Source organism: Moschus berezovskii, chromosome 14 (assembly GCF_049115385.1).
Source record: "Moschus berezovskii isolate FMDL1 chromosome 14, NW_MosBer_1.0, whole genome shotgun sequence".
NCBI classification, from domain to species: domain Eukaryota; kingdom Metazoa; phylum Chordata; class Mammalia; order Artiodactyla; family Moschidae; genus Moschus; species Moschus berezovskii.
This window is the reverse complement of record NC_142473.1, coordinates 57,053,171-57,075,337: the sequence shown is the minus strand read 5'-3', so window position 1 is coordinate 57,075,337 and position 22,167 is coordinate 57,053,171. Positions and strand designations below refer to the sequence as shown.

Sequence of the window (22,167 nt, the reverse complement as noted above, 5' to 3'; positions counted from 1 at the left end):
TTCAGTTTTTTCCCTTTAAAAGGAGGGGAAAAGTCACCATGGTTGCTATTAGACACAAATCTAATCTTCTCCCAGATATATAACCTGTTGGTAACCAGGACCACAGAAGTGTACTCTGTATTTGGCTTCTACTTGCTTGGAAATAATCAGTCAGCTCTTTATTGATCACCAACTATGCCAGACATTACTGTGTTTCTAGTTCCAGCAGTATACAGTGGTGGACAAGACAGGCATTGTCTGTGCTTTCATCAAGCATACATTCTGTAGTCAACCGAAGAAGCTGCCCCCCAGAAAGAAAGCATTAAGAGCACAGCAGAAGGAGGCTTGTTTGAGGTGGCGGTGAGGGTGGATTAGGGGAATCCCTTTGGAGGTTAGAGGTAAAGAGAGCAAGGAGAATCAAAGGCTTAAAGCCAAAGGGCCTTAAAGGCAAGCTTGGGGGGTTAATCTTTATTCTGGAAGAAAATGGGGAGTTCTAAGCAAGGAATGACAGAAGGAGAACTGATTTTCACAAGGAGAAAATAAATGTTGAAAGGAGCTACTGATTGCCTATGTATGGGCTCATTTACGTTCATTCATCTCATTTATTTTTCACCATAACCCTGTGAAAAGGGTGGTGTTTTATCACGTTGTAAAGATAAACAGACTCATGATAGTTTGCTTGTAACCACAAAGTTGACAAGTGACAGTAGAGATTTGAACCCATTGGCTCCAAGGCCTGTGCTCCTTTCACTCTGCCTCCATTCTCTCCGTGTATCTCCCTTGCCTTACCGTTTGGGTGACGGATATTTCCTTGCTTTTATTTTCCAAGTAAATAGTTCTAATAATTGTCATCAAATAGGTAAATAAGTGGATTTTCATTTTGGTTTTTGATATAGGTAATTACTGAAGTAAATGGAAGCTTGAACATGCCCACCAGGACTCCCAGCTCCCAAGAATTCCTGAGCATGAGCAGATAGTCTCTGAAAGCATTTCCACAGATGTAACCACAGCTATAAATAGATTAGATTTTGGTCCTCTGATATTAGAATAAAGTGCTAGAAATTGTACTGCCTTGAATATAGTTTCACTGATTCTTGGGAGTGAATTAACTATCATCTTTGAGGTTTGTTCAAAGTCTGATTGCAAGACTCCATCTGAAACTGGAAGCTGGTGTGGGAGAGTTGAGTGGTCTGTGGCCATACCTTGTAGTAAGAGTGATATCTGTTACTGTTCAGATCTGCAGACTCTCACCAGGAATTCTCAAGGATCTGTGAGTTCTCACCAAGCCAGGAGTAGAAGCAGAGAAGTCACCACCCTCCCAGATGCTCAGGACAGAGGGACCATGCAAGAACGGAGCACAAGTCCAGACCTGCTATTGGCAAGAGCTCCAGATGAGGACAGGAACTCCCCACCTCCCTCTGCTCTTAAAGAGACTTCAAGTGGAAGAGGAAAGCTTCATGAGGCCCTGGAGCACACGGTACCCATCACAAAAATGCAGAGCACTGAGGACACCGAGGCAGGCCCGGCCGTCAGTGATGAGGACTATGAGGAAGACATCATTGAGCCCAGGACCCTCAATGAGATCACCACCGTGACGGACAAAACCAGCCCATGGTCCAGTTTCATGTCAGATGCAAGTGAGGGCATGAGCCCTCAGCCTGATGAGGTCCAGAGGGAAAGCTTCTCTAGTCCTTCAGAGTCTTTCCCCAGAGAGGAGCTCAGGGTCAGAAGTAGCTTTCTGTCCAGCCCGGAAAGGACTGTCAATGCCTACTTGCATAGGCAAGGTTCTCCGAGCCAAAGTACTGTGTTTTGTGAGGATGTGGCCTCTAAGACCAGGGTTGGAGAGCCTGCCTTAGCAGACCCACAGCTCACCTCCCACATGACCCTCTCAGGAGCCCAGCAGAGTGACACTTACGTTGGATGGCGCTCACCAAAGGCAGACCAGGACCAGGGCCCCAAGCCACAGTCCCAGACCAAGAAGGAAGTGGCCTCCGATGAGCTAAGTGACTCTGCTGATAGCTCCGAGAAAGTCCCTCTGCAGCCAGCATCCCAAAGCAGAAGGGAAAACCATAAGGAGCCACGCATCACCTGCCCTGACATTAGGCAGAAGCAGACAACCTCTGGGTCAGAGGTGTCCACAAGGCAGAGCCGCCTCCTGTATCCTTTGGTGTTTCCCCCAAGGAGCCCCTTAAGCCATCTTTAGGCATTTGGATGCTGGTAATTAGCCACATGAGTGAGCAGTGCCCCCCTCCCCCAATCAAGTGCGCTCAGAGGCATGGGAATCCCCTTCCTACTGAAAACTCACCTGCACTGACCAGGTGCTATGATTCTACCATTATCATCAGGCCTCTGAAGCATAATGCTTTGCACTGGGTTTAGATGTTGGTAGCACATTCATTCAGAGAAGGCAATGGCAAGCCACTCCAGTACTTTTGCCTAGAAAATCCCCATGGACGAAGGAGCCTGGTGGGCTGCCGTCTATGGGGTCACACAAAGTCGGACACGACTGAAGTGACTTAGCAGCCGCAGCAGCAGCAGCACATTCATTGGGCTTCCCTCATGGCTCAGTCGGTAAAGAATCCGCCTGCAATGCAGGAGATAGGGTTTGATTCCTGGGTTGGGAAGATCCCCTGGAAGAGGACATGGCAACCCACTCCAGTATTCTTGTGTGGAGAATCCTGTTGACAGAAGAGCCTGGCGGGCTACAGTCCATGGGGTCACAAAGAGTTGGAGCGACTAAACACATCACATTCATTAGCCTATCCTAGCCTGATTTATCTGATTAATTTCGGGTATTTTACACCTGAAGGCAAAGCTCTGCATCTGAGGTATGAGACCATTATTCTCAGTTGAAATTTCAGGGGAAGGTATAAAGAAAGAGGAAGAAGAGTCCTACCAGTGATTGAGCATTTACCATGTGCTGGGTGCTTTACATACATTCCAAGTTCAGTTATTACAAGTCTTTAAAGTCGGTATCGTGCTTTTGTTTTTTAATATTTGTTTATTTTGGCTGCACTGGGTTTTAGTTGCAGCATGAGGGGTCTTTAATTGTTACATGTGGAATCTAGTTCCCTGACCAGGGATTGAACCCAGGCCCCCTGCACTGGCGGCTTGAAGTCTTAGCCACTGGACCACCAGGGAAGTTCTTAAAGTCAGTATCATTTCTGTTTTGCATGTAATGAAACAAAGACTAAGAATTATAGTGATGTCTACTGTTTAATTTTTTTTTTAGGCAAGGGATGGGGCCAGATATAGAGGAAGTGGGTACCACTGAAATGGTCTTTGCCCACGCTCCCCAGGATGGCAGTGTTAGTCGGGAGAAGTGTATCTAACACTCCCTCTCTTCCTCCTTTGAAATGCAGATGGGCATGTTATGGGGAAAGGAAACCACTTAGGACCATCAGTAACCCTCTCATCCATAGCCTAAACAGCTGATTGATCAGTTCACATGATATCCTGGTGACAAATGGGTTATCGCATGGCCAGTGGGGAAGCAGGCTGCCTTTGTGGTGCTTTGCAGTGATTTCTCTACTAGAAGTTAGGGACCTGGCTTCGACTGTTCAAGACCTAGCTCTTACTGCTTGTGTAACTTTAGGTATGTAGTTTAACCCTTCTGAGCCTCAATTTCTTCACTTACAAGATGGAGGTAATAATCCCTTACCGGACTAAATGCTCCAGGGAAGTCAAGGGCCTTGTCATCCTCTGTGTCCCCAGATATCACACACAAAAAAGGTCAGTAATATACACTGAAGCAAACTATCAGTTTCACAGGATTCTTGAGAAAATCAAATGAGTGGGAACATTTGTACCTACCACACAGATATGGTTCTGAAGGCAGAACAGACAGAAACCTGAGGGTTGGGGAGTATGGGCTCAGGAGAGACTTAAGCGTGAAATGGCTGGAGGCTGAGCACTGAGAGCAGTCTGCTCGAGGCCCTTTCCTGCCTCCTTCACCCTGGCTTCTAACACTTCTGCCTCTGCAGTCAGTTTATGTGTGCTCAGAATTTATGATCAGTGGAGGCGCAGTCACATGTGTCCAGGTCCTAAGGGTACTGCTTTAATTTGGGCCTTCCAAACTACTCATTCTTTCAAAAACTAAGGATAGCCAGGCCCCGTGCTGTGTAATTGCAGGCCCAAAAGCACAATTGTTAAAGTGCTTCACTCAATATGCCAGCAAATTTGGAAAACTCAGCAGTGGCCACGGGACTGGAAACGGTCAGTTTTCATTCCAGTCCCAAAGAAAGGTAATGCCAAAGAATGCTAAAACTACCGCACGATTGCCCTCACACGCTAGCAAAGTAATGCTCAAAATTCTCCCAAGCCAGGCTTCAACAGTATGTAAACCATGAAATTCCAGATGTTCAAGCTAGATTTAGAAAAAGAGGAACCAGAGATCAAATTGCCAATATCCATTGGATCATAGAAAAAGTAAGAGAGTTCTAGTAAAACATCTCTTTCTGCTTTATTGACTATGCCAAAGCCTTTGACTGTGTGGATCAAAACAGACTGGAAAATTCTGAAAGAGATGGTAATACCAGACCACCTGACCTACTTCCTGAGAAATCTGTATCCAGGTCAAAAAGCAACAGTTAGAACTGGACATGGAACAACAGACTGGTTCCAAATAGGGAAAGGAGTACGTCTGTATATTGTCACCCTGCTTATTTAACTTATATGCAGAGTACATTTTGAGAAATGCTGGACTGGATGAAGCAAAAGTTGGAATCAAGATTGCTGGGAGAAATATCAATAACCTCAGATACGCAGATGACACCACCCTTATGGCAGAAAGCGAAGAACTAAAGAGACTCTTGATGCAAGTGAAAGAGGAGAGTGAAAAAGTAGGCTTAAAACTCAGCATTCAGAAAACTAAGATCATGGCATCTGGTCCCATCACTTCATGGCAGATAGATGGGGAAACAATGGAAACTGTGAGAGACTTATTTTGGGGGGCTCTAAAATCCCAGGGATGGGGGAGCCTGGTGGACTTCTGTCTATGGGGTCACGCAGAGTCGGACACGACTGAAGTGACTTAGCAGCAGCAGCAAAATCACTGCAGATGGTAACTGCAGCCATGAAATTAAAAGATGCTTTTTGGAAGAAAAGCTATGACCAACCTAGACAGCATATTGAAAAACTTGGCCAACAAAGGTCCATCTAGACAAAGCGATGGTTTTTCCAGTTGTCATGTATGGATGTGAGAGTTGGACTATAAAGAAAACTGAGCACCGAAGAATTGATGCTTTTGAACTGTGGAGTTGGAGAAGACTCTTGAGAGTCCCTTGGACTGCAAGGAGATCCAACCAGTCAGTCCTAAAGGAAGTCAGTCCTGAATATTCATTGGAAGGATTGATGCTGAAGCTGAAACTCCAATACTTTGGCCACCTGATGCAAAGAACTGACTCATTGGAAAAGACCCTGATATTGGGAAAGATTGAAGACAGGAGGAGAAGGGGATGACAGGATGAGATGGTTGGATGGAATCACCAACTCGATGGACACGAGTTTGAGTAAGCTCCAGGATTTGGTGATGGACAGGGAAGCCTGGCATGCTGCAGTCCATGGGGTTGTAAAGAGTCGGACACAACTGAGTGACTGAACTGAACTGAACTGTGCTATATAATAAGTGCAGAGGTTTGAATCAAACCCTACCTCAAGAAGTTCCCATATGAGGTAGGAGACAGGTAATGACAGTAGCAGATTAAAACAGTACTTTTCTTGTGGGGATTTTATGAAAATAACAATGTGAATTACTTAGGATAGTGCTGGTAGGTAAACAGTGTACAGGAAATGTTAGTGGTAAGCAAGTATATGGTTGGTCAGATTTACACATTAGAGAATTCTCCCAGTGCCTTGTACAGGGTGGATTAGGTCAGGAGAGACCAAAAGCAAAGAGACCAGGTAGGAAACTTGCAGTAATAATAACAGATCAAGTCTGACCTAAAGCATAGACTGCTTTATGGTGAGGGAGAAGGGGAGGGATTTGATAGGATTAAATAGGGGCAGGGGATGAGAAAGACAAAACAAAAAGATATGACTTAGAGATTTCTGTCCCAAGTAGGTCATTTGCACAAAGCAAATCTGGAGGAAGAGGCAGATTTACATTTTGCATATTTGCATTTTGCCTATGAGAGGAGGACATGCTGGCTTTGAATTCAGAATGAGCTCTGCTCTAAAGGTCAATGTCTTTGGAAACAGAGGAGGATAGCAGGGAGAGAGGGGAAGGGAGAGCCACGCAAGACAGAGCCCTGAGGATCACCCACACGTGAGGGCGGGGGGAGCAGAGACCAGCACAGAGGAGGGCTGGTCAGAGAGATGGGGGCAGCAGCTTCAGGGAGTGGCGGTCATCACCCCGGTGCTCAGGGCGGATCCAGCAGAAAGTGAGCTGACGTGTGTTCTCTGGCTTTTGTGTTAGGAGGACAGTGCAGAGGCGGGGATGGAAAGCAGGTTTCAGTGGGGGAGGGAACCAATGGTAACTTTTCCCTCTCAACTGGGGAGACAGGAACAGCTGACATTGATGGAGTACATGCTCTGTATTGGGCGCCATTCTAAGCACTCTGCATGTATAACATCATTTAATCCTCAAAAGGTATAATTATTATATCCATCTAATAGGTGAAGGAACGTTGCCTGAAGTTACCATCTAATATGAGACAGATTACTGCTGGAGTAGGATCCTTAGAAAGGCAGGTGGTGCCAGGCTGAGAAGGGGGGTTGTGTTTCAGACACACTCTGGACACCTCACAGCGAAGCTGTTCTCCCCACCGTATCAGCCGACTCTCAGGCAGAGTCCCCAGCAGTCAGAGCGGCAACAACAGCTAGGCTCTACCTCACTGAGGCCTCAGAGGAAGTCTGAGTTCAAAGGGTTCTTTTCTTCATGGTCTCCAACTCCACTCCCACCCTCTCTGTAGAAAAATTGGGGATTTGAGCCAAAGCAAGAAATGATGCCTTTCACTCATTCTGTAGATATTTATTAAACACTTATTGTGTCCCAGGTACTATACTAGTGACAAGAATGTAGTATGAAAAAGAGCTCATATTTGCCCTCCTCAAGTTCAAAGTCTAGCATTAGAGCAGTATTAGACCAGTTTGCATCAGAACCATACTTAGCTTACTTAATAGAAACAAAAATGTAGACCACAAAATAGTCCCCTCCCCGGAATTCCCTGGCAGTCCAGTGGTTAGGACTCGGTGCTTTCATTCCATGGCCCAGGTTCAGTCCCTAGTCGGGGAGCTAAGATCCTGCAAGCCTCGAGGAGGGGCCAAAAAATTAGTCCCCTCCCAAACTCAATCAGTGCTTTGAACGAATAATAGTGGGTATCTCCAGAGGATACAGAGAAGTGCAATTACAGTACCTGCCTTCTAGAGCTCACGTCACAATGATGGATCAGCTGTGCCCACTCAGAGCCATTTCTGGATGTGAGCACAGAACACCCAGTAGGACAGGCCCTCTTTCAGTGCCTGGCACCACCTTCCAGCCTAAGGCTCTGCGCTAGAGCTGCCTTCCCACCCGCACCCTGTCTGTCAGGTTCTGACCAGCGGGCCCCTCAGCAAGAATCATCCAGTGCTTGCTACCTGTCAGCCTCATGCGGGCTCTAGGGAGTTAGTGAGGTGACTGAGGCAAGGTCAGTGGCACTGCCTTTGAGAAGCTTAGTGAATACTGAGGGAAACATGGAGACTCATATCAGATTAAATAAGGATTAGCCTCTGTTTCAGACTGTGCTCTGGACTAGGAAGGAGGGATCATCGTGGGATATAATTTAGAGAAGGCTTCCTGGAGAAGATGAGATTTGAACTGACCTATAAAGTATAAACTGATCTGTATCTATACCTGTACCTCTCACGGAGTTCACAGGGCCTTCTCAGCAGAGGGAACCACTTGAGCAAAGGATTCATGGACAGGAGTAACTTGGGTGGGGCTGGGGGATAAAGGAGTGGTTGAGGTCAAAGGATACTGTTCAGGAGACGATTTCCAGGTATTTGTGTCCCTTAACTACCTTTGCAGCCCAGAGCCCATCGTGGTCCCCAACTTCTTTCTACCTCCCCAGCAGTTGGAGGCCTCCCTGCGGATGGTCTCCGTCTCGGCAGCTTTGCCACCACCAGCCACAACAGATCAGGTAAGAGGACACCCAGCTGACCTGTTTCCTGTAGTCATTATCTCTTCAGTGAAGTGTACAGAATGCAGAGTGGCCGCAGCCACACTCCTGGAAAGGTGGTCACAGTGGTCACTCTTGGCGCTGAGCTTATCCTGTGGGCACAACAGTGAAGGAGCTCAGGAAAAGTGAGGCAGTGCACGTGTGTAAAGAGCAAAGCATTGTTCACTAGGATGACAGGCAGGAGAGTTAGCACAGAAGCGTGGAAACAGGACTCAGCTAAGGTACGCATGCTGAGTGCTGTGGAAGCTTCAAGCAGGAGATGCAAAGGCCAGATTATTCACCATGCAGCCAAATTGGGTGCTTAGAACCTTGGTACAAATTCTAGCTGTCGTCTTTTCTGCCTTGGCACAGCACCTCACTTTTCTAATATCTGCTTCTCGAAATCATTCAGCATATATTTACTGAGTACCTGTGCTGTATTAGGCATTGTGCTAGGTGCTGAGTGTACAGTAGTAAATAAGGCAAATTCCCTGTCTTAATGGAGTACGAATCGTAAACAAAAAATATTTACCAACTGTGATGGGTACTAGATGCTCTGAGAAAGAACAGGCTATCTGAAGAGGCAGTGTTTAAGCTGAAAATGATGATCATGGCGGTGCTAGCCAGGTACCGCACACTGTTTGAAGCACTTTGTTAGCTCCTTTACTTCAGCAACGTTATGAAGTACATCCTTGTATCTCTATTTTAAGATGAGAAAACTAAGGCCCTTCACACAAGTAGTGAAGTGGTAGAACCAGAATTGGAACCCAAGCATTTTGGTTTCAAATTCTGTGTTTCTAACTACTGTACTCTGCTGAGGAGACACAAAACCACTGCCTCGTGCAGCTTTTATTTTTAATTCCCCTTTTTATTATTTGGGCACCCGATTTGTAAATGAAATTTTGGAGTAAATTTTTGTTGGTTATACAGTCACAGTGGTTAAAGTCATCTCACCCACAGTCAAGTGAAGATTTTTTTTTAATTTTTATTTTATATTGGAGAATAATTGATTTAAAATGTTTCAGGCATACAGTAAATTGATTCAGTTTATATATATATATATATATATCTCCACTCTTTTTCAGATTCTTTTCCCATATAGGTTATTACAGAACATTGTGCTCCCTGTGTTATATAGTAGATATTTGTTGATTGTCTGTTTTATATTTATTAACAGTGGTGTCTATATGTTAATCCCATACTCCCAATTTACCCCTCCCACACACCTTTTTTCTTTGGGAATCATAAGTTTGAAGTCTGTGAATCTATTTCTATTTAGTAAACAAGTTCATTTGTATCATTTTTTAGATTCCACATATAAGTGATTTCATATGATATTTGTCTTTGACTTAATTCACTTAGTATGATCACTTTAGGTACATCCATGTTGCTACAAATGGCATTATTTCATTGTTTTCTATGGCTGAGTAATATTCCATTGTATATGTCTACCATATCTTTGGATATTTAGGTTGCTTCCATATCTTGGCTATTATAAGTAGTTCTGTATCTGTATACTGGGGTGCATGTATCCTTTTGGATTATGGTATTTCCCTTGATATAAGCCCAGGAGTGGGATTGCTGGATCATTGGTAGCACTGTTTTTAGTTTTTGAGGAACCTCTGTACTGTTCTCCTTAGTGGTTGTACCAATTTATATTCCCTTTTCTCCACACCCTCACCAGTATTTATTATTTGTAGACTTTTTGAGATCCAACCAGTCCATCCTAAAGGAAATCAGTCCTGAATATTCATTGGAAGGACTGATGCTGAAGCTGAAACTCCAATACTTTGGCCATCTGATGCGAAGAACTGACTCATTTGAAAAGACCCTGATGCTGGGAAAGATTGAAGGCAGGAGGAGAAGGGGATGACAGAGGATGAGATGGCTGGATGGCATCACTGACTCGATGGACATGAGTTTGAGTAAACTCCGGGAGGTGGTGATGGACAGGGAGGTCTGGCATGCTGCAATCCATGGGGTTGCAAAGAGTTGGACATGACTAAGCGACTGAACTGAACTGATGATGGACATTCTGACCAGTGTGAGGTGATACCTCATTGTGGTTTTGATTTGCATTTCTCTGGTAATTAGCAGCATTGAGCATCTTTTCACGTACTTTTTGGGCTTCTATATGTATTCTCTGGAGAAATGTCTGTTTAGATCCTCTGCATTTTTTGATTGAGGTCTTTGTATGTTTTGGAGATCAATCCCTTGTCAGTTGCTTCATTTGCAAATATTTTCTCCCATTCTGTGGGTTGTCTTTTCATATAGTTTATGGTTTACTTTGATGTGCAAAAGCTTTTAAGTTTAATTAGGTCTCATTTGCTTATATTTTATTTTCATTACTCTATGAGGTGGATAGTAGAGCTTTGATAAAAGCCATTTTAGAGAATAATACATGCTGTGAGCAAAACGTATTAGCTTATTGTTAATTATCATAGCTAACGCCTATTTAAGGCTTACTATGCACTAGACATTGGAGAAAGCAATGGCACCCCACTCCAGTACTCTTGCCTGGAAAATCCCATGGATGGAGGAGCCTGGTAGGCTGCAATCCATTGGGTCACTAAGATTCGGACACGACTGAGCGACTTCACTTTATGCACTAGACATTATTCTAAGCACTTTACATGTATAAACAAATTTAATTCTCCCAAGAATACAACAGGAGAGGTACTGTTGTTATCCCCACTTGATAGATGAGGAAACTAAGACTAATACAGAACTTCCCATACAGACCTACAAGGTATTGTAGTTTTTGTTCTATAGAAACTGAGACACACATAAAGTTAAATATGTTCTCTCCTGCCCAGTGTCTCCTAACCAGTAAAGAAAAACGTATGACTCCAAACTGTGCTTTCCCTTGCACCATTTTAAAATCATGACCTTTGGCTTACAGTATAGTTTTCTAGCTAATTTACCTTACTTCTGTAGGTCTCCTTTTGCAGTTAACATTTGAACATTTTTTTGTGCTCTTCCCGAGCCTACTTTGATGACAGATGGAGTCAGTCCAGAAGTATCCTGGAAACCTGGGGTATAGTCCTAAAGAGATGTCTGTTCTCTCACTGGTTTCCTTCCCCACTTCTCCCTCATCTACCCCAGCACCATTTTAAGGACACCTCGTTTATTTGGCACATGGATCAGTCTTAAGTTCCCACACATCTCAGTTTTTATCAGATATGTATTCCTGTCCTAGAGGAGGATAGGTGCCAGTCCCCACCAGGAGCTCTGCATTTCTGGGGCCTTATCTGTACCCTGGCTCAGGTCACTGGTTCATCTCCTTCTGCTCTGCATCTCCCCTTGCATGTCCTTTGTATATACATCAGCACTTATGCCAGTGTAGCAGGGCCGTGTCCAGCACCAAGCACAGGCTTTTGAGCAAGACCACCTATGAAGTGAAATAATGAATCTGCCACATAGCTTAGTGATCTTGGGCAGGTGATTTGGCTGTTCTTTTTTTTTTTGAAGTAACATCAGGCTAATATTATTCTTATCTAATAAGAGGATGATAAGAATTACCCTAGAGAAAAAAAGCAGACACTGTTAGTTTCCTTTCCGTCTTCCCCTCCCAGCCAAGTGGGTGAAATGTCAGTGAGTTGTGCCCTGTAGGAAGGGAAGGCTTTGAGTCACTGTGTCCAAGCTAAACAGAACTGCTCTTCCTGCTTTTGTGTTTCTGCCTTCATGATGTGCCAGCTCCTGGGTGACTTATTGTCTTTAATCTATTAAAAAAAATAAATAAATAAATATAAATAGGATGGGAGGGGAAGATATGAGAATGTTTACTTCAGTTAAAGGGCACGTCCAGTTCTGAGAAAGATGAGTCTCAAGCACTTCTCAGCCTTTTTCATTGTTGTTTATTTTGGGCTGCGCTGGGTCTCTGTCGCTGCGCGGTCTTTCTGGTTGCGGTGCGCGGGTTTCTCATTGCCTTGGCTTCTCCTGTTGCAGAGAAACTAGTGCACATGGGCTCAGTAGCTGTGGCACCGAGGCTTAAGCTGTCCCGAGGCAGGTGGGATCTGCCCAGACCAGGGAGCCTTGCATTGGCGAGCGGGCCGTAACCACTGGATGACCAGGGAAGTCTGCCTTTTTTCTCTCTTGCCCACAACAAAACTCCATTGTTCGCTGCTCTCAGAACACCTGTCTCCTCAGGACCTCATCTTGGGTCCTAGTTAGGGTAGCCAGCCGCCACAGTTCACCCAGAATTGTCTCATTCAGCATTAAAAGTCCCCAGGACCCAGGCAACATCAGGATGTTGGCCATCCTCACTGGTTATGAACCTCTCACTGCTTGATGTGTTTGCAGCGGTGTATTTTCTCCATCCTATGCTCTTGGCTTCATTCCTCCTTTACACCCTGGTCTCAGCGTATTAGTTTCCCTTCAGCATAAAGAACTTCCTTCAGAATTTCATATAGTGCAGACCTATGGGGAACTGATGCTCTCAGCTTCAGTTGGTTGAAAATATGTTTTACCTTCAATTTGCAAACTTATTTTCTTCCACTGGATATAGAATTCAAACTTGAATTGTGTTTGTTTTAGCATTTTACTTATTTATTTTTGGCCACTTGAAAGATCTTAGTTCCCTGACTAGAGATTGAACCCAGGCCCTCAGCAGTGAAAGTTCTGCATCCTAACCACAGGACCACAAGGCAATTCCATTTAGAACTGTCCCTCCACATTTATAACTATCCCTCCACATTCTACTGACTTCCATTGTTTCTGATGAGAGAGAAACAACTATAATTCTCATTGCTATTGCCTCAAATGTTATATGACCTTTATTCTTTGGCTGCTTTTAATATTTTTGTCTCTGGTTTTTAACAGTTCAACTACAACCGTTCATAGTTGTAGAGTCAGGGGATTGGATGAGGAAGAAGAGCACATAGTCTCTATTCAACAATATTGATGATGCTTTAGTTCTTAGGTTGGGTTGTGGATTTATAGATGTTCATTTTTACTATGCTTATAATTTACATATGTTACATATTCTCTGGTATGTTACTCAGTGAAAACACAAAATCATATGTAATTTAAATTTTAAGAATGAATGGTGACAAAATGGAGACACCAGCTTCTTCCATAGATTTGGCTATGAATATGGATCAGAAGTAGTGGGTAGAGTAGCATCTGAGATGGGAAGTTTGTTTTTTGTCTTTTATGAGAAAGGCTGCAGCTTTTTCTGAGTGCCAAGTACAGTGACCAGTAGAGAAAGAGAGAAGAAGAAGATGCTGGAGAGGGAAAGAGAATAGAGAAACTACGCCCTGGGTTGTAGAGATTGCATGGGATCCAGAGCACGTGTGGGTTAGCCTTTTGAGAAGTAGAAAACTCACCCTGCAGCATCCAGGCAGGCAAAGAAGGTGGGTACTAAAGCAGATAGGGTTAGATGTGGTAATAGAGTTTCCCATTTGATGAAAGCTTCTGTTTTCTTGTCTTCTGTTTTTGGTTAGGTTTCAGGCACAGTCAACAGCTCAAAGTGAGAGGTAGGCCGGGGAGGGCAGGAGCCTTGTCCTGTATCCCCAGCTTGAGGATTCCATCTATTTTGCCTCTTCCTAAGGCCCTGAAGGCTGAAGAGGAGCCTTTGCGAAGCTGGACTTTTCTCAAGCAGTGTCCTGGGACAGCTATACAGTAGCTCACCTGGCTTCACAAGATCTAAGGGAAGGCCTAGTCCTTCTTCCACACTGAAACAGTGCACCTGAACCCAGGAACTTCCCAGACAGTCTCCACTTCCAGCGTTTGTGAGACTGGTGTTTCCCCTCTGTCCCCCACAGCATAGTGGATACAGGACTCTGTGTGACCTTTGTCAGATCTTCTGATCTGAGTCGGTATCATCTGTCAGATGGGGTTATAAGGCCTGAAAGCCTGGTTGTACTGAACAGAACCAGGTGTCACACAGAGAGGGTAAGGGGAGCTCTCAGCCCTCCTTCCTCATGACTGTTCGATCTCCTGGTTTTCACCGCTTCAAGAAGCAAAAGAGGGAGAAGGATGGTGGGTCTGGCAGGAACACTCCAGTGGCACATTTGAAATTATTGGGTTGGCAAAAAAAGTTTGTTTGGGTTTTTCCATAACATCGTGCAGAAAAAATCCAAACAAACCTTTTTGCCCACCCGATACTTATGAATCAGTCAGGTTCTGCTGTTTCTGCTTTCTCTTCCTTCTTTGTGATAAAGTAACTCTTCACCAGGACAGCTCCCTGGTTTTATATATAGTTACATCTGATTCTGTCTGCTTAGTTGCCAGGGGCAAACTAATTTTATCAAATTTCCTAAAAAGGAGGTAGAGGGTGCAACAGCATTAATGTATGTGGTGTTTTCCCCAGGTTTACATCTTTTGCTTTGCAAATGTTTCTTTGCAAAAGTCTCAACCACTTCAGTTATTTCAGTTATTATTACAGTTTGACTCTAGAATCCTTACTTTCAGCCTAGACTTCTCTGCCATGCTGTAGAGACGTGTGGGTCCAGCAGCATCCTGAAGTCTTTTAGTTGATGTTCCAAACAGTTCAGCACATCTAGAACTTGAGCCTGTTATCTTCCTTCACACATCTGCCCCTACTGCGTGCATCCCTTATCTCAGGAGATGCAACCACCATCCTGTAGTTACCCTGCCCGAGTATATATGTCATCGTCCCTTCCTCCTCCTCTTTATCCCCCATGCCTGCAGCCAGTCTATCACCGAGGCCTGTTAATTCTGTCCCCTGAATATCGTTGAATCCACTCGCTTCTCACCGTTCCATTATCCCATCCCAGTCATCTCCTGCATAGCTGTTTCTAGCTCGTCTACTCATACCCACACCGTCCCACTACTGTGCCTCTCCATACTGATCTCCTCCGGGCTTGCCGCTGTGATTGGCTTTTACCACACTCTACCTCCAGAGGATGGAGGGTGGTCACACAGAAAAAAACTTCCATATTCCGAAACCAGTTATTCAGTCTGAGTGCCCAGTTTATTTGCCCTCTCAGCAGCATAGATACACCTGATGTCTCCCCTTTAAACAGCTTCTTCACTCGTTTCTAAGGCATCAGTGCTTCTTGGTTCTTCTCCCTTGTTGGCAGCTCCTGCCCAGCCACCTTTGCTGGTTTCCCTCATTATTCTACTTGTGAATACAGGGGTGACCCAGGATGTGGTCTTATACTTCTCTATGTACACTTACTTTCTAGATGACCTTGTCTGATCTCAAGGCTTTGGATCCCATTTATACATTGAAGACTCATAATGACCATCTTAGCACAGGCCTATCCCCTGAATCTAGGCTCATATGTCTGGCTGCCTATGTAGCATCTCAGCTTGGATATCTAATAGGTATCTGAAGTTCAGCTTACCCAAAACTCAGCTCCAAAGTATTCCTCAAATCTGTTCTTCGGTCTTTTCCATCACAGTTAATAGCTATTCTCTCTTTCTGGTTTACTTGTTCCTGCCAGAACCCATGGAATCCTCCCTGATGCCTTGATTTCTAATCCACCAGGAAATTCTGGCTGCTCTGCCTTTAAATTCAGACCCAGCCACTGCTCACAGTCCCAGCATTACCTGGTCTAAACTGCCATCATCTCCCATCTAGGAGCCTCCTAACTTGCCTTTCTGCTCCTGCCCTTGCCCCTTGCAACCCACTCCCCATACAGTATCCTGTTAAATTTTAAAGATGTTAAGTAAATCATGGGATGAGTCATGTGACTCCTCCACTCAGAACCCTCCAGTAACTTACCATTGATGACTGCTGCTGCTGCTGCTAAGTCACTTCAGTCGTGTCCGACTCTATGTGACCCCATAGACTGAAGCCCACCAGGCTCCCCCATCCCTGGGATTCTCCAGGCAAGAACACTGGAGTGGGTTGCCATTTCCTTCTCCAATGTGTGAAAGTGAAAAGTGAAAGTGAAGTCGCTCAGTCGTGTCCGACCCTTAGCGACCCCACGGACTGCAGCCTAACAGGCTGCTCCATCCATGGGATTTTCTAGGCAAGAGTACTGGAGTGGCTTGCCATTGCCTTCTCCGACCATTGATGACTAGGAGAGCCGAAAGTGACCGGAGGATGGGCAGGCCAGAGAGTAGGAAAGTAGTTAGGGCCTCAAACTTGAAATGTACATCTTTCAGCAAATTGCAAAGTCCTGAACTCTGTACACAAGTAGAGAAGGAGCTGTGACCCCCTTCCTCACCCCCATGCTTCCACACACCCCCACACCTGCCAAAGCTTACAGTTCCCCAGGGGACTTATCTGTAAATGTTAAGTTCCACCAACTCCATCAAGTTCGTTTGTCTGATGTAGAAATGCTGGACCTGGTGCCATGGACCCTGTCTTCAGTTCCTTGAGAGGCACTGGCCACCAAACTACTCAACTGACTTTCTCAAATGCCATTTAACCTGTATTACTGCTTAACAGAACAAAGAGAATGAGTCCAGGGCTGACAGAGCCATGTAGGGCGGCATGAGTAGAAGTCAGCAAAGATGAAGGAAAGGTTTTGCAGGCTGTGAATATGGAGAAAAGAAGCCTCTCAGAGAATCAACAGAATATGGTAATTGGGAGGTACAAACAATATGTGCTAGAGAAGAGGCCAGAGATGGGGCGAGATCAGCCTGGGTCGAAGCAGTCAGGAGAGAAAAAGAGAAGAACAAGAATCAAGCTGTCATCTGAGTCCCTGGAGTAACCGCATGCCTGGAGCCAGGTGCTGTTGATCATGAAGGGTCCTGTAGGAGGTGGAAGACAGGGCCAGGCATAAGTGTCCCCTTGAAAGCCTACAGTTGCCCAGCCCCCTCCCACTCTAGAGGTTTCAGACATCGCAGGGATCAAGGTGCTCCAGGCCAGCTGGGGAGCTGGGAGCAAACCTGGTTTCTTTTGCTGGCTCTGCTGCTGGCCTTCTGAGGTGCTATACACAGTCTGGGGAGGCAATATGGACCTAGTTTGTAGCTGTACCTCCCTCAAAGACTCCCACACAGTTTTTTATAGCAGTTAGGTGCATGGCCTCCAAATAAGACAGCCTAAGTTCAGAACTCAGCTTTGCCACTTTCTAGCTGTGTCACCCAGCACAAGTTAGCTAACTTTTCTGTGCTTCAGTGCCTTTATCTGAAAAGTGGGTGTAATAGTACCTGCCTCGTAGAGCTTGTGTAGCATTAACTGAATAAGATGTTAAGTACTTAGAACAGTTTTTAGCACACGACATATGAATGTTAGCTATTTTTGTTTTTAATCATCATTATTATTGAGACAACTTCCCCTCTTATGCTGTTACATTTTGGGAGGACTAGTAAGAAAGAAATACAGAAGAGATAGGGACATCAGCAGAAGCTTAGCACCAGGAGCAGGGAGACAGGATGCTGGACCCCACAGGGCAGCTCCAGAAGGATGGAGAGCAATGGTCAGGGCCCTGGCAATTGATTGTGTGCCCAGTTCAGACCCTGAGCAGAGGTCAGCACAACCCACTGCCCCTACCTCAGGGTGACGGAGCCCTAGCCTCAGAAGTCTGTGGCCTGCTTACCTCTGAGTTCTGAGTCAGCTTCTTTTCTCCCAGGAGCTCAAATAATTTTTCTGTCCCTTGGTTTCCCTTCCCCAGCCCAGAGCCATTTAAGAGAAACACAGTCTTGGTGGAGGAACCCAGCCTACCACAAGATCACCAGACCGGATGATTGGAGTCCAAGGGAACTTCCTGACTGACCTGCCCCGCTTGGGGCAAGAAGCCTGACCTATTGCCTCCCTCTTTCAGCTACCGAGTCCCTAGCCCTCTGCAGAGCCCCAGGAGGAGACCGAAAGGTCAAAGCATTTCTGATTAAGGCCACACAAAGCTTTAGGGAGGAGAAGAGCTCTCTGGCCAAGGGTGTACAGAAGTCAGGGACACAGCCACAATTGGCTGGTGGCCCACCTGGCCCACATGCAATCAGCAGGTACCGAGAGGGAGAGGGCCTGCAGGGCTGCAGACAGGTGCTCGGCTCAAGTTGCCTGAGCAGCTCTGAGGCCAGAGTCTTCCGGGAGTGTCACTTTACCCTTTCCTGCCCGGGAACCAGGACTTTTGAGCCCTCTCCCCGGCAGGGCATGGGTTCAGAAGGCTGAGGCATCTTGATCTAGCCCAGCTTCCTTGTTGTGCAGATTAGCAGGCTGAGGCCTGGGCTGAGCGGTAACTCAGGGCCTGTGGAATAGGTCTGTTTTCAGGGAAGCCTTCTCGGAGGAGGGGAGGGAGGCGTCAGGGCATGAGGAAAGGTGGGAGTAGTGTAGGTAGTGAGAGCCACATGACCAGAGCTCTATGGCAGGGTTACAGGGGGCCCTTGGAGCATGGAGCCCCGCCATGCTGCAGCCAGGCTCGGTGGTCAGATTTAGGACTTGCCTGTCAGGGCTGGGCCCCTGACCTGCACATCTTGTCCTCACTTACCCCCTGCTCTGAGTTGCAGCTGCTGAGTCTGCTACTTCCTGCAGCACAAGGAAGTCCTAGTCTCAGCCTTCAGATGGGACTCTGGGCGCTGCCCCAGGAGAGGCAGCCAGCCAAGGTGGTGAAAGGTGAACAGGTGGCGGCAGTGCTGAGCCTCTCTCAACTCTGTCAGCAGCGCTATCCAAGCCAGAACCGGGCGCTGTTTACTTTCAGTTTTCAGCTCTTTGGAAAGTTTTACTTCCGGCTCCTGAGTCAGTGTTTATGTCATATAAGGGATCTGCTCTGGAATAAAAAGCAACTTCAGCACCGTTGCCAGGCCCAGGAGCTCACTGGTGGGGGCAATAGGAGGGGAGCGTGGCCAGTGCCGGGCTTGCCTTGGGAGGTGCCGCACCCACTCTCACTGCATCTTAAGTGCAGTCTGAGAGCAGCAAGTCTTCGTTCTGCTCTCCTCTCTGGTGCCATTTAGCCCTTGAGAGGATGGCATATCGTACCAGAGCCATGGTCATGTCTCAACTGTATTTCAGCTTCACAGTAGACGTGGGGCATGGAAGGGGCATTCTCTCGGTAATGAAGGCACCAAGCTCCACTCGGTAATGAAGGTACCAGGACCAGAGAGAGAGAGTTTTGGCCTCAAGCAAGTGAGGCAGCTGACCTGGGCTGCAGCCCAGTGTTCCTTCCACTCCTCCCCACCACCTCCCCTCTGAGAAGGTCCAGGGACACCCTGAAGCAGGGGTAAAAGGGGGCACCTGCATCCACCACCTCCAGGGAACATGTGGCCTATTTAGGGACATCCATCTGGGGACTGGATGGAGGGAACCCAGAACACAGGGGCTTCTGTCGGATCACATTTCAGACCAAAGAAGAGGGCTAGAGCGTTCTGAGAAGACATTGCATCACAGGGAGGTGACCAAACAGGAAGCCACGGACTGAGAGAAGTCCCTGGGTTACAGGGCAGCTCCTCTTGTATTATCTGCTCATCTTGATCTGTTCTCAGATGAAGAAACCGAGGCCCAGAGAAGGGACTTGCCCAAAGCCACTTGGCTAAGAAGTGGTAGAGCCAGGACTAGAACCAGCTCCCTGGCCAAGGTCAGAGAACCCCAGCTCCTCACTTTGAGGCACCCCAGGAGGCCCCATGTTTTCCTGCCACCACTGTTCCTTACTTGTTCCCTGATGCTTTATTTTCTCCCAGTGGAATTCTACCTTTGACACTGAAACTCCTTTGAGACATCTGTATCAAACAACAGACTGAAAGGCCTATCCATGTTCATGACCTGGGTGTCCAGGTGCCCAGCAAAGAGCAGGTCTCCATATTTGGAAGTGGCAGAAGTTAATGGCAGACCTGCATAGATTGGATGGGGCAGTCAGGCCCCTGATGTACTGCTGGGTTTGACACACTGGGAACCCCAAGAGGAATATGGTCAGCTGCTCCCCAGACATTCAGGAACTGTAGCCCCCTCTCTCTGGGCACGTCTTCTGCTCTCCATTTCTGCAGTCAGCCAGGCCCATCCCCACTGTTTTCCCAGCAAAGACATTCCACACCTTTGCTCAAGTTGAACATCTTTTCTTATAGGCTTTGTTCAGATTCCACCTTCATGTTATTTTAAGTCCCTCTTCTGGAAAGGACCCTTGCAGGGACTTCACCCCCTATATGACATCCTCAGTCTGATGATCCTGCTTCCATGTGGGCTCCTCCTGCCTCCCCAGGAAGGCTGAGACTCCTCAAAGCACAGGCCATAGTGACAATTTCCCAGTGCCCCCAGAGCTCCAGCGAATAGTTGTACATGTAGGGGTGTCCTACTCTGGGCAGCTTCAATTATCTGGGGAGGAGACTGCCTCTTGCGGCAAGTATCTCATTCATTTTTCCATTCATTCCAGAACCAGTGATGGCTCAAGCTGGAGGGGAGACAGATGCTGACCTACCCCACAACCACAGAGATGAAGCTCAGAGCCTGGGAGCTTGCCCAGCCCCTCTAACGTTGTATGTCCTGGGGTAGCAGCCCTGATGAAGAAGGAAACTTTACTGTTAGGACGAATTTAGACCCTTTGGAGGTCAACATAAGCCAAATGCTGCTGACCTTCCACAGCTCTGCCCTGCCCAGGACACAGAGCCAAGCCCCGTCCTGTCTGTCCTGGGTCTGGGCCTGGCAGATAAGCCCCGCCACCCCCTGCAGGTTGCTGGGCCCGGGTGTGGTACTGGGAGGTAGCCTGTGGCTGGTTCACAGATGTGGGCCCAGCTAGCAGTGCAGGCCCCACTCATGCTGCTCCCTCCAGTGGCATGACCTCACCCTCACCCCAGCTGTGCTGAAACCCCGTGTGTCTCGGATACCACCTCTGTGTGAAGCTGCCCCGTCCTTCCCACTGTCATGAATTTCTCTCTTTGCTCCCAGGCTCTTAGCTTCATCTCTGTGGTTGTGGGGTACGTCAGCATCTGTCTCCCCTCCAGCTTGAGCCATCACTAGTTCTGGAATGAATGAATGAGATATTTGCTGCAAGAGGCAGTCTCCTCCCCAGTTAACTGAAGCCTCTGGTCACCATGGCTTGACCCATTCACTGGTCTGGAAGCTGTCAAGCTCCCATCTCAGGCCTGTCCCAGTGGGAGACACAGCATCAGACTCCGGCCATGCCCTGCAGGAGCACTCAGTCTGGAGGGAGAGGGCCTCAGGCAGTGGCTGGGTGGCTGGTCTCCCCGGCCTGAGGCATTAGGGGGTGCAAGTACAGGGTGGGTTTCCTTTTTCCCCTTTTAGCCTCGGCCTGTCTGGGAGACTGGGAGCAGTACGCTCTCACCTCTGCTGAGCGTGCCCCGCCACACGCTCCGTTCTGCTCTCAGTTCTCTAGCAGAGAACCTACCTGTGGCCTCTCGGTGCTGAGAGCTTGTCAGAGTGTATGCCCTCCCTTGGCATTTAGAATTCCAGATTGGTGGAGACCCTCAGGGTTGCCTGACTTCCATTCCCCCTATCATATCCAGGCTGCCAATTTAATTCTTGGAATAGTTCTGTCTTCCCAGCTCAACTCTGAGCTGTGGAGGTCAAGAACGGTTGGTCTGCCTCTTCCTCTCACAGTAGACAACAAGGTGGTGAAATGAAGGAAAGAAAGGATCACTCAATATTACTGATCCAGAAGCAGCTGGAGCTGGGCCTGCTAAGGAGCAGGGAAGTAGTCTCCACCTCTAGGATCTCCACCAAGCTGGTTCCTGGTGCCTAGGGAGTGGTACAGTGTGCTTCCAGCATGTGGGGACAGGGAGGAGACACCCATCCATGGGGCAGACTGCATGCTGTGAAGTCAGCCACGTTCACCTGCCTCTTCCTCTGCCAGGCCTCCACCTCCACCCGAGGGCCTTGCTCTCCGCCACCAGCCTGTGGTGGCTTTCATGTATCTTTCAAGCTCCTTCAGGGCAGGAACCCAGCACAGAACTAAACAAAAGATTGATTAAACAAATGGATGAGGCATAAGAGAATCCAAAGGACCATGATGCCGTAACCCAAAAGCACTCACCTTAAAGGAGGAATTGATGGGACTTCTCTGGTGGTCCAGTGGCTAAGACTGTGCTCCAGTGCAGGGGGCCCAGGTTCGATCCCTGGTCAGGGAACTAGACCCCACATGCTGCAACTAAAAAGAAAAAATAAGATCCTGCATGCTACAACAAAGAAGACTGAAGATCCCACATGCCGTGACTAAGACGCAGCATAGCCGAATAAATAAAACAAATATTAAAG

The 22,167-nt window shown here is 47.0% G+C and overlaps 1 protein-coding gene and 1 long non-coding RNA gene across 6 annotated transcripts in view; one reads left to right on the top strand and one right to left on the bottom strand.

Moving 5' to 3' along the window:
- The window catches only part of LOC148775622 (uncharacterized), a 24,139-nt gene extending 6,382 nt beyond the window's left edge, over positions 1-17,757 (bottom strand). Inside the window, exons 1-2 of the long non-coding RNA XR_016039003.1 lie at positions 17,573-17,757; positions 8,118-8,227 (exon numbers count right to left, since the gene is read on the bottom strand). This is a non-coding gene — a long non-coding RNA (uncharacterized LOC148775622). The remainder of the gene's footprint in view (positions 1-8,117; positions 8,228-17,572) is intronic.
- C2CD3 (C2 domain containing 3 centriole elongation regulator) overlaps positions 1-22,167 on the top strand; it is a 127,104-nt gene that overhangs the window by 103,713 nt on the left and 1,224 nt on the right. For 3 of the 5 annotated variants that reach the window (XM_088843184.1, XM_055423655.2, XM_055423657.2), the window contains 2 exons: positions 1,215-2,136; positions 7,985-8,096. In XM_088843184.1, coding sequence (XP_088699310.1) covers positions 1,215-2,136; positions 7,985-8,096 — 1,034 coding nt within the window. Of the gene's footprint in view, positions 1-875; positions 1,185-1,214; positions 2,137-7,984; positions 8,097-17,647 lie in introns of those variants that run through there. The other 2 variants (XR_016039002.1, XM_055423658.2) reach the window with 2 other exon arrangements.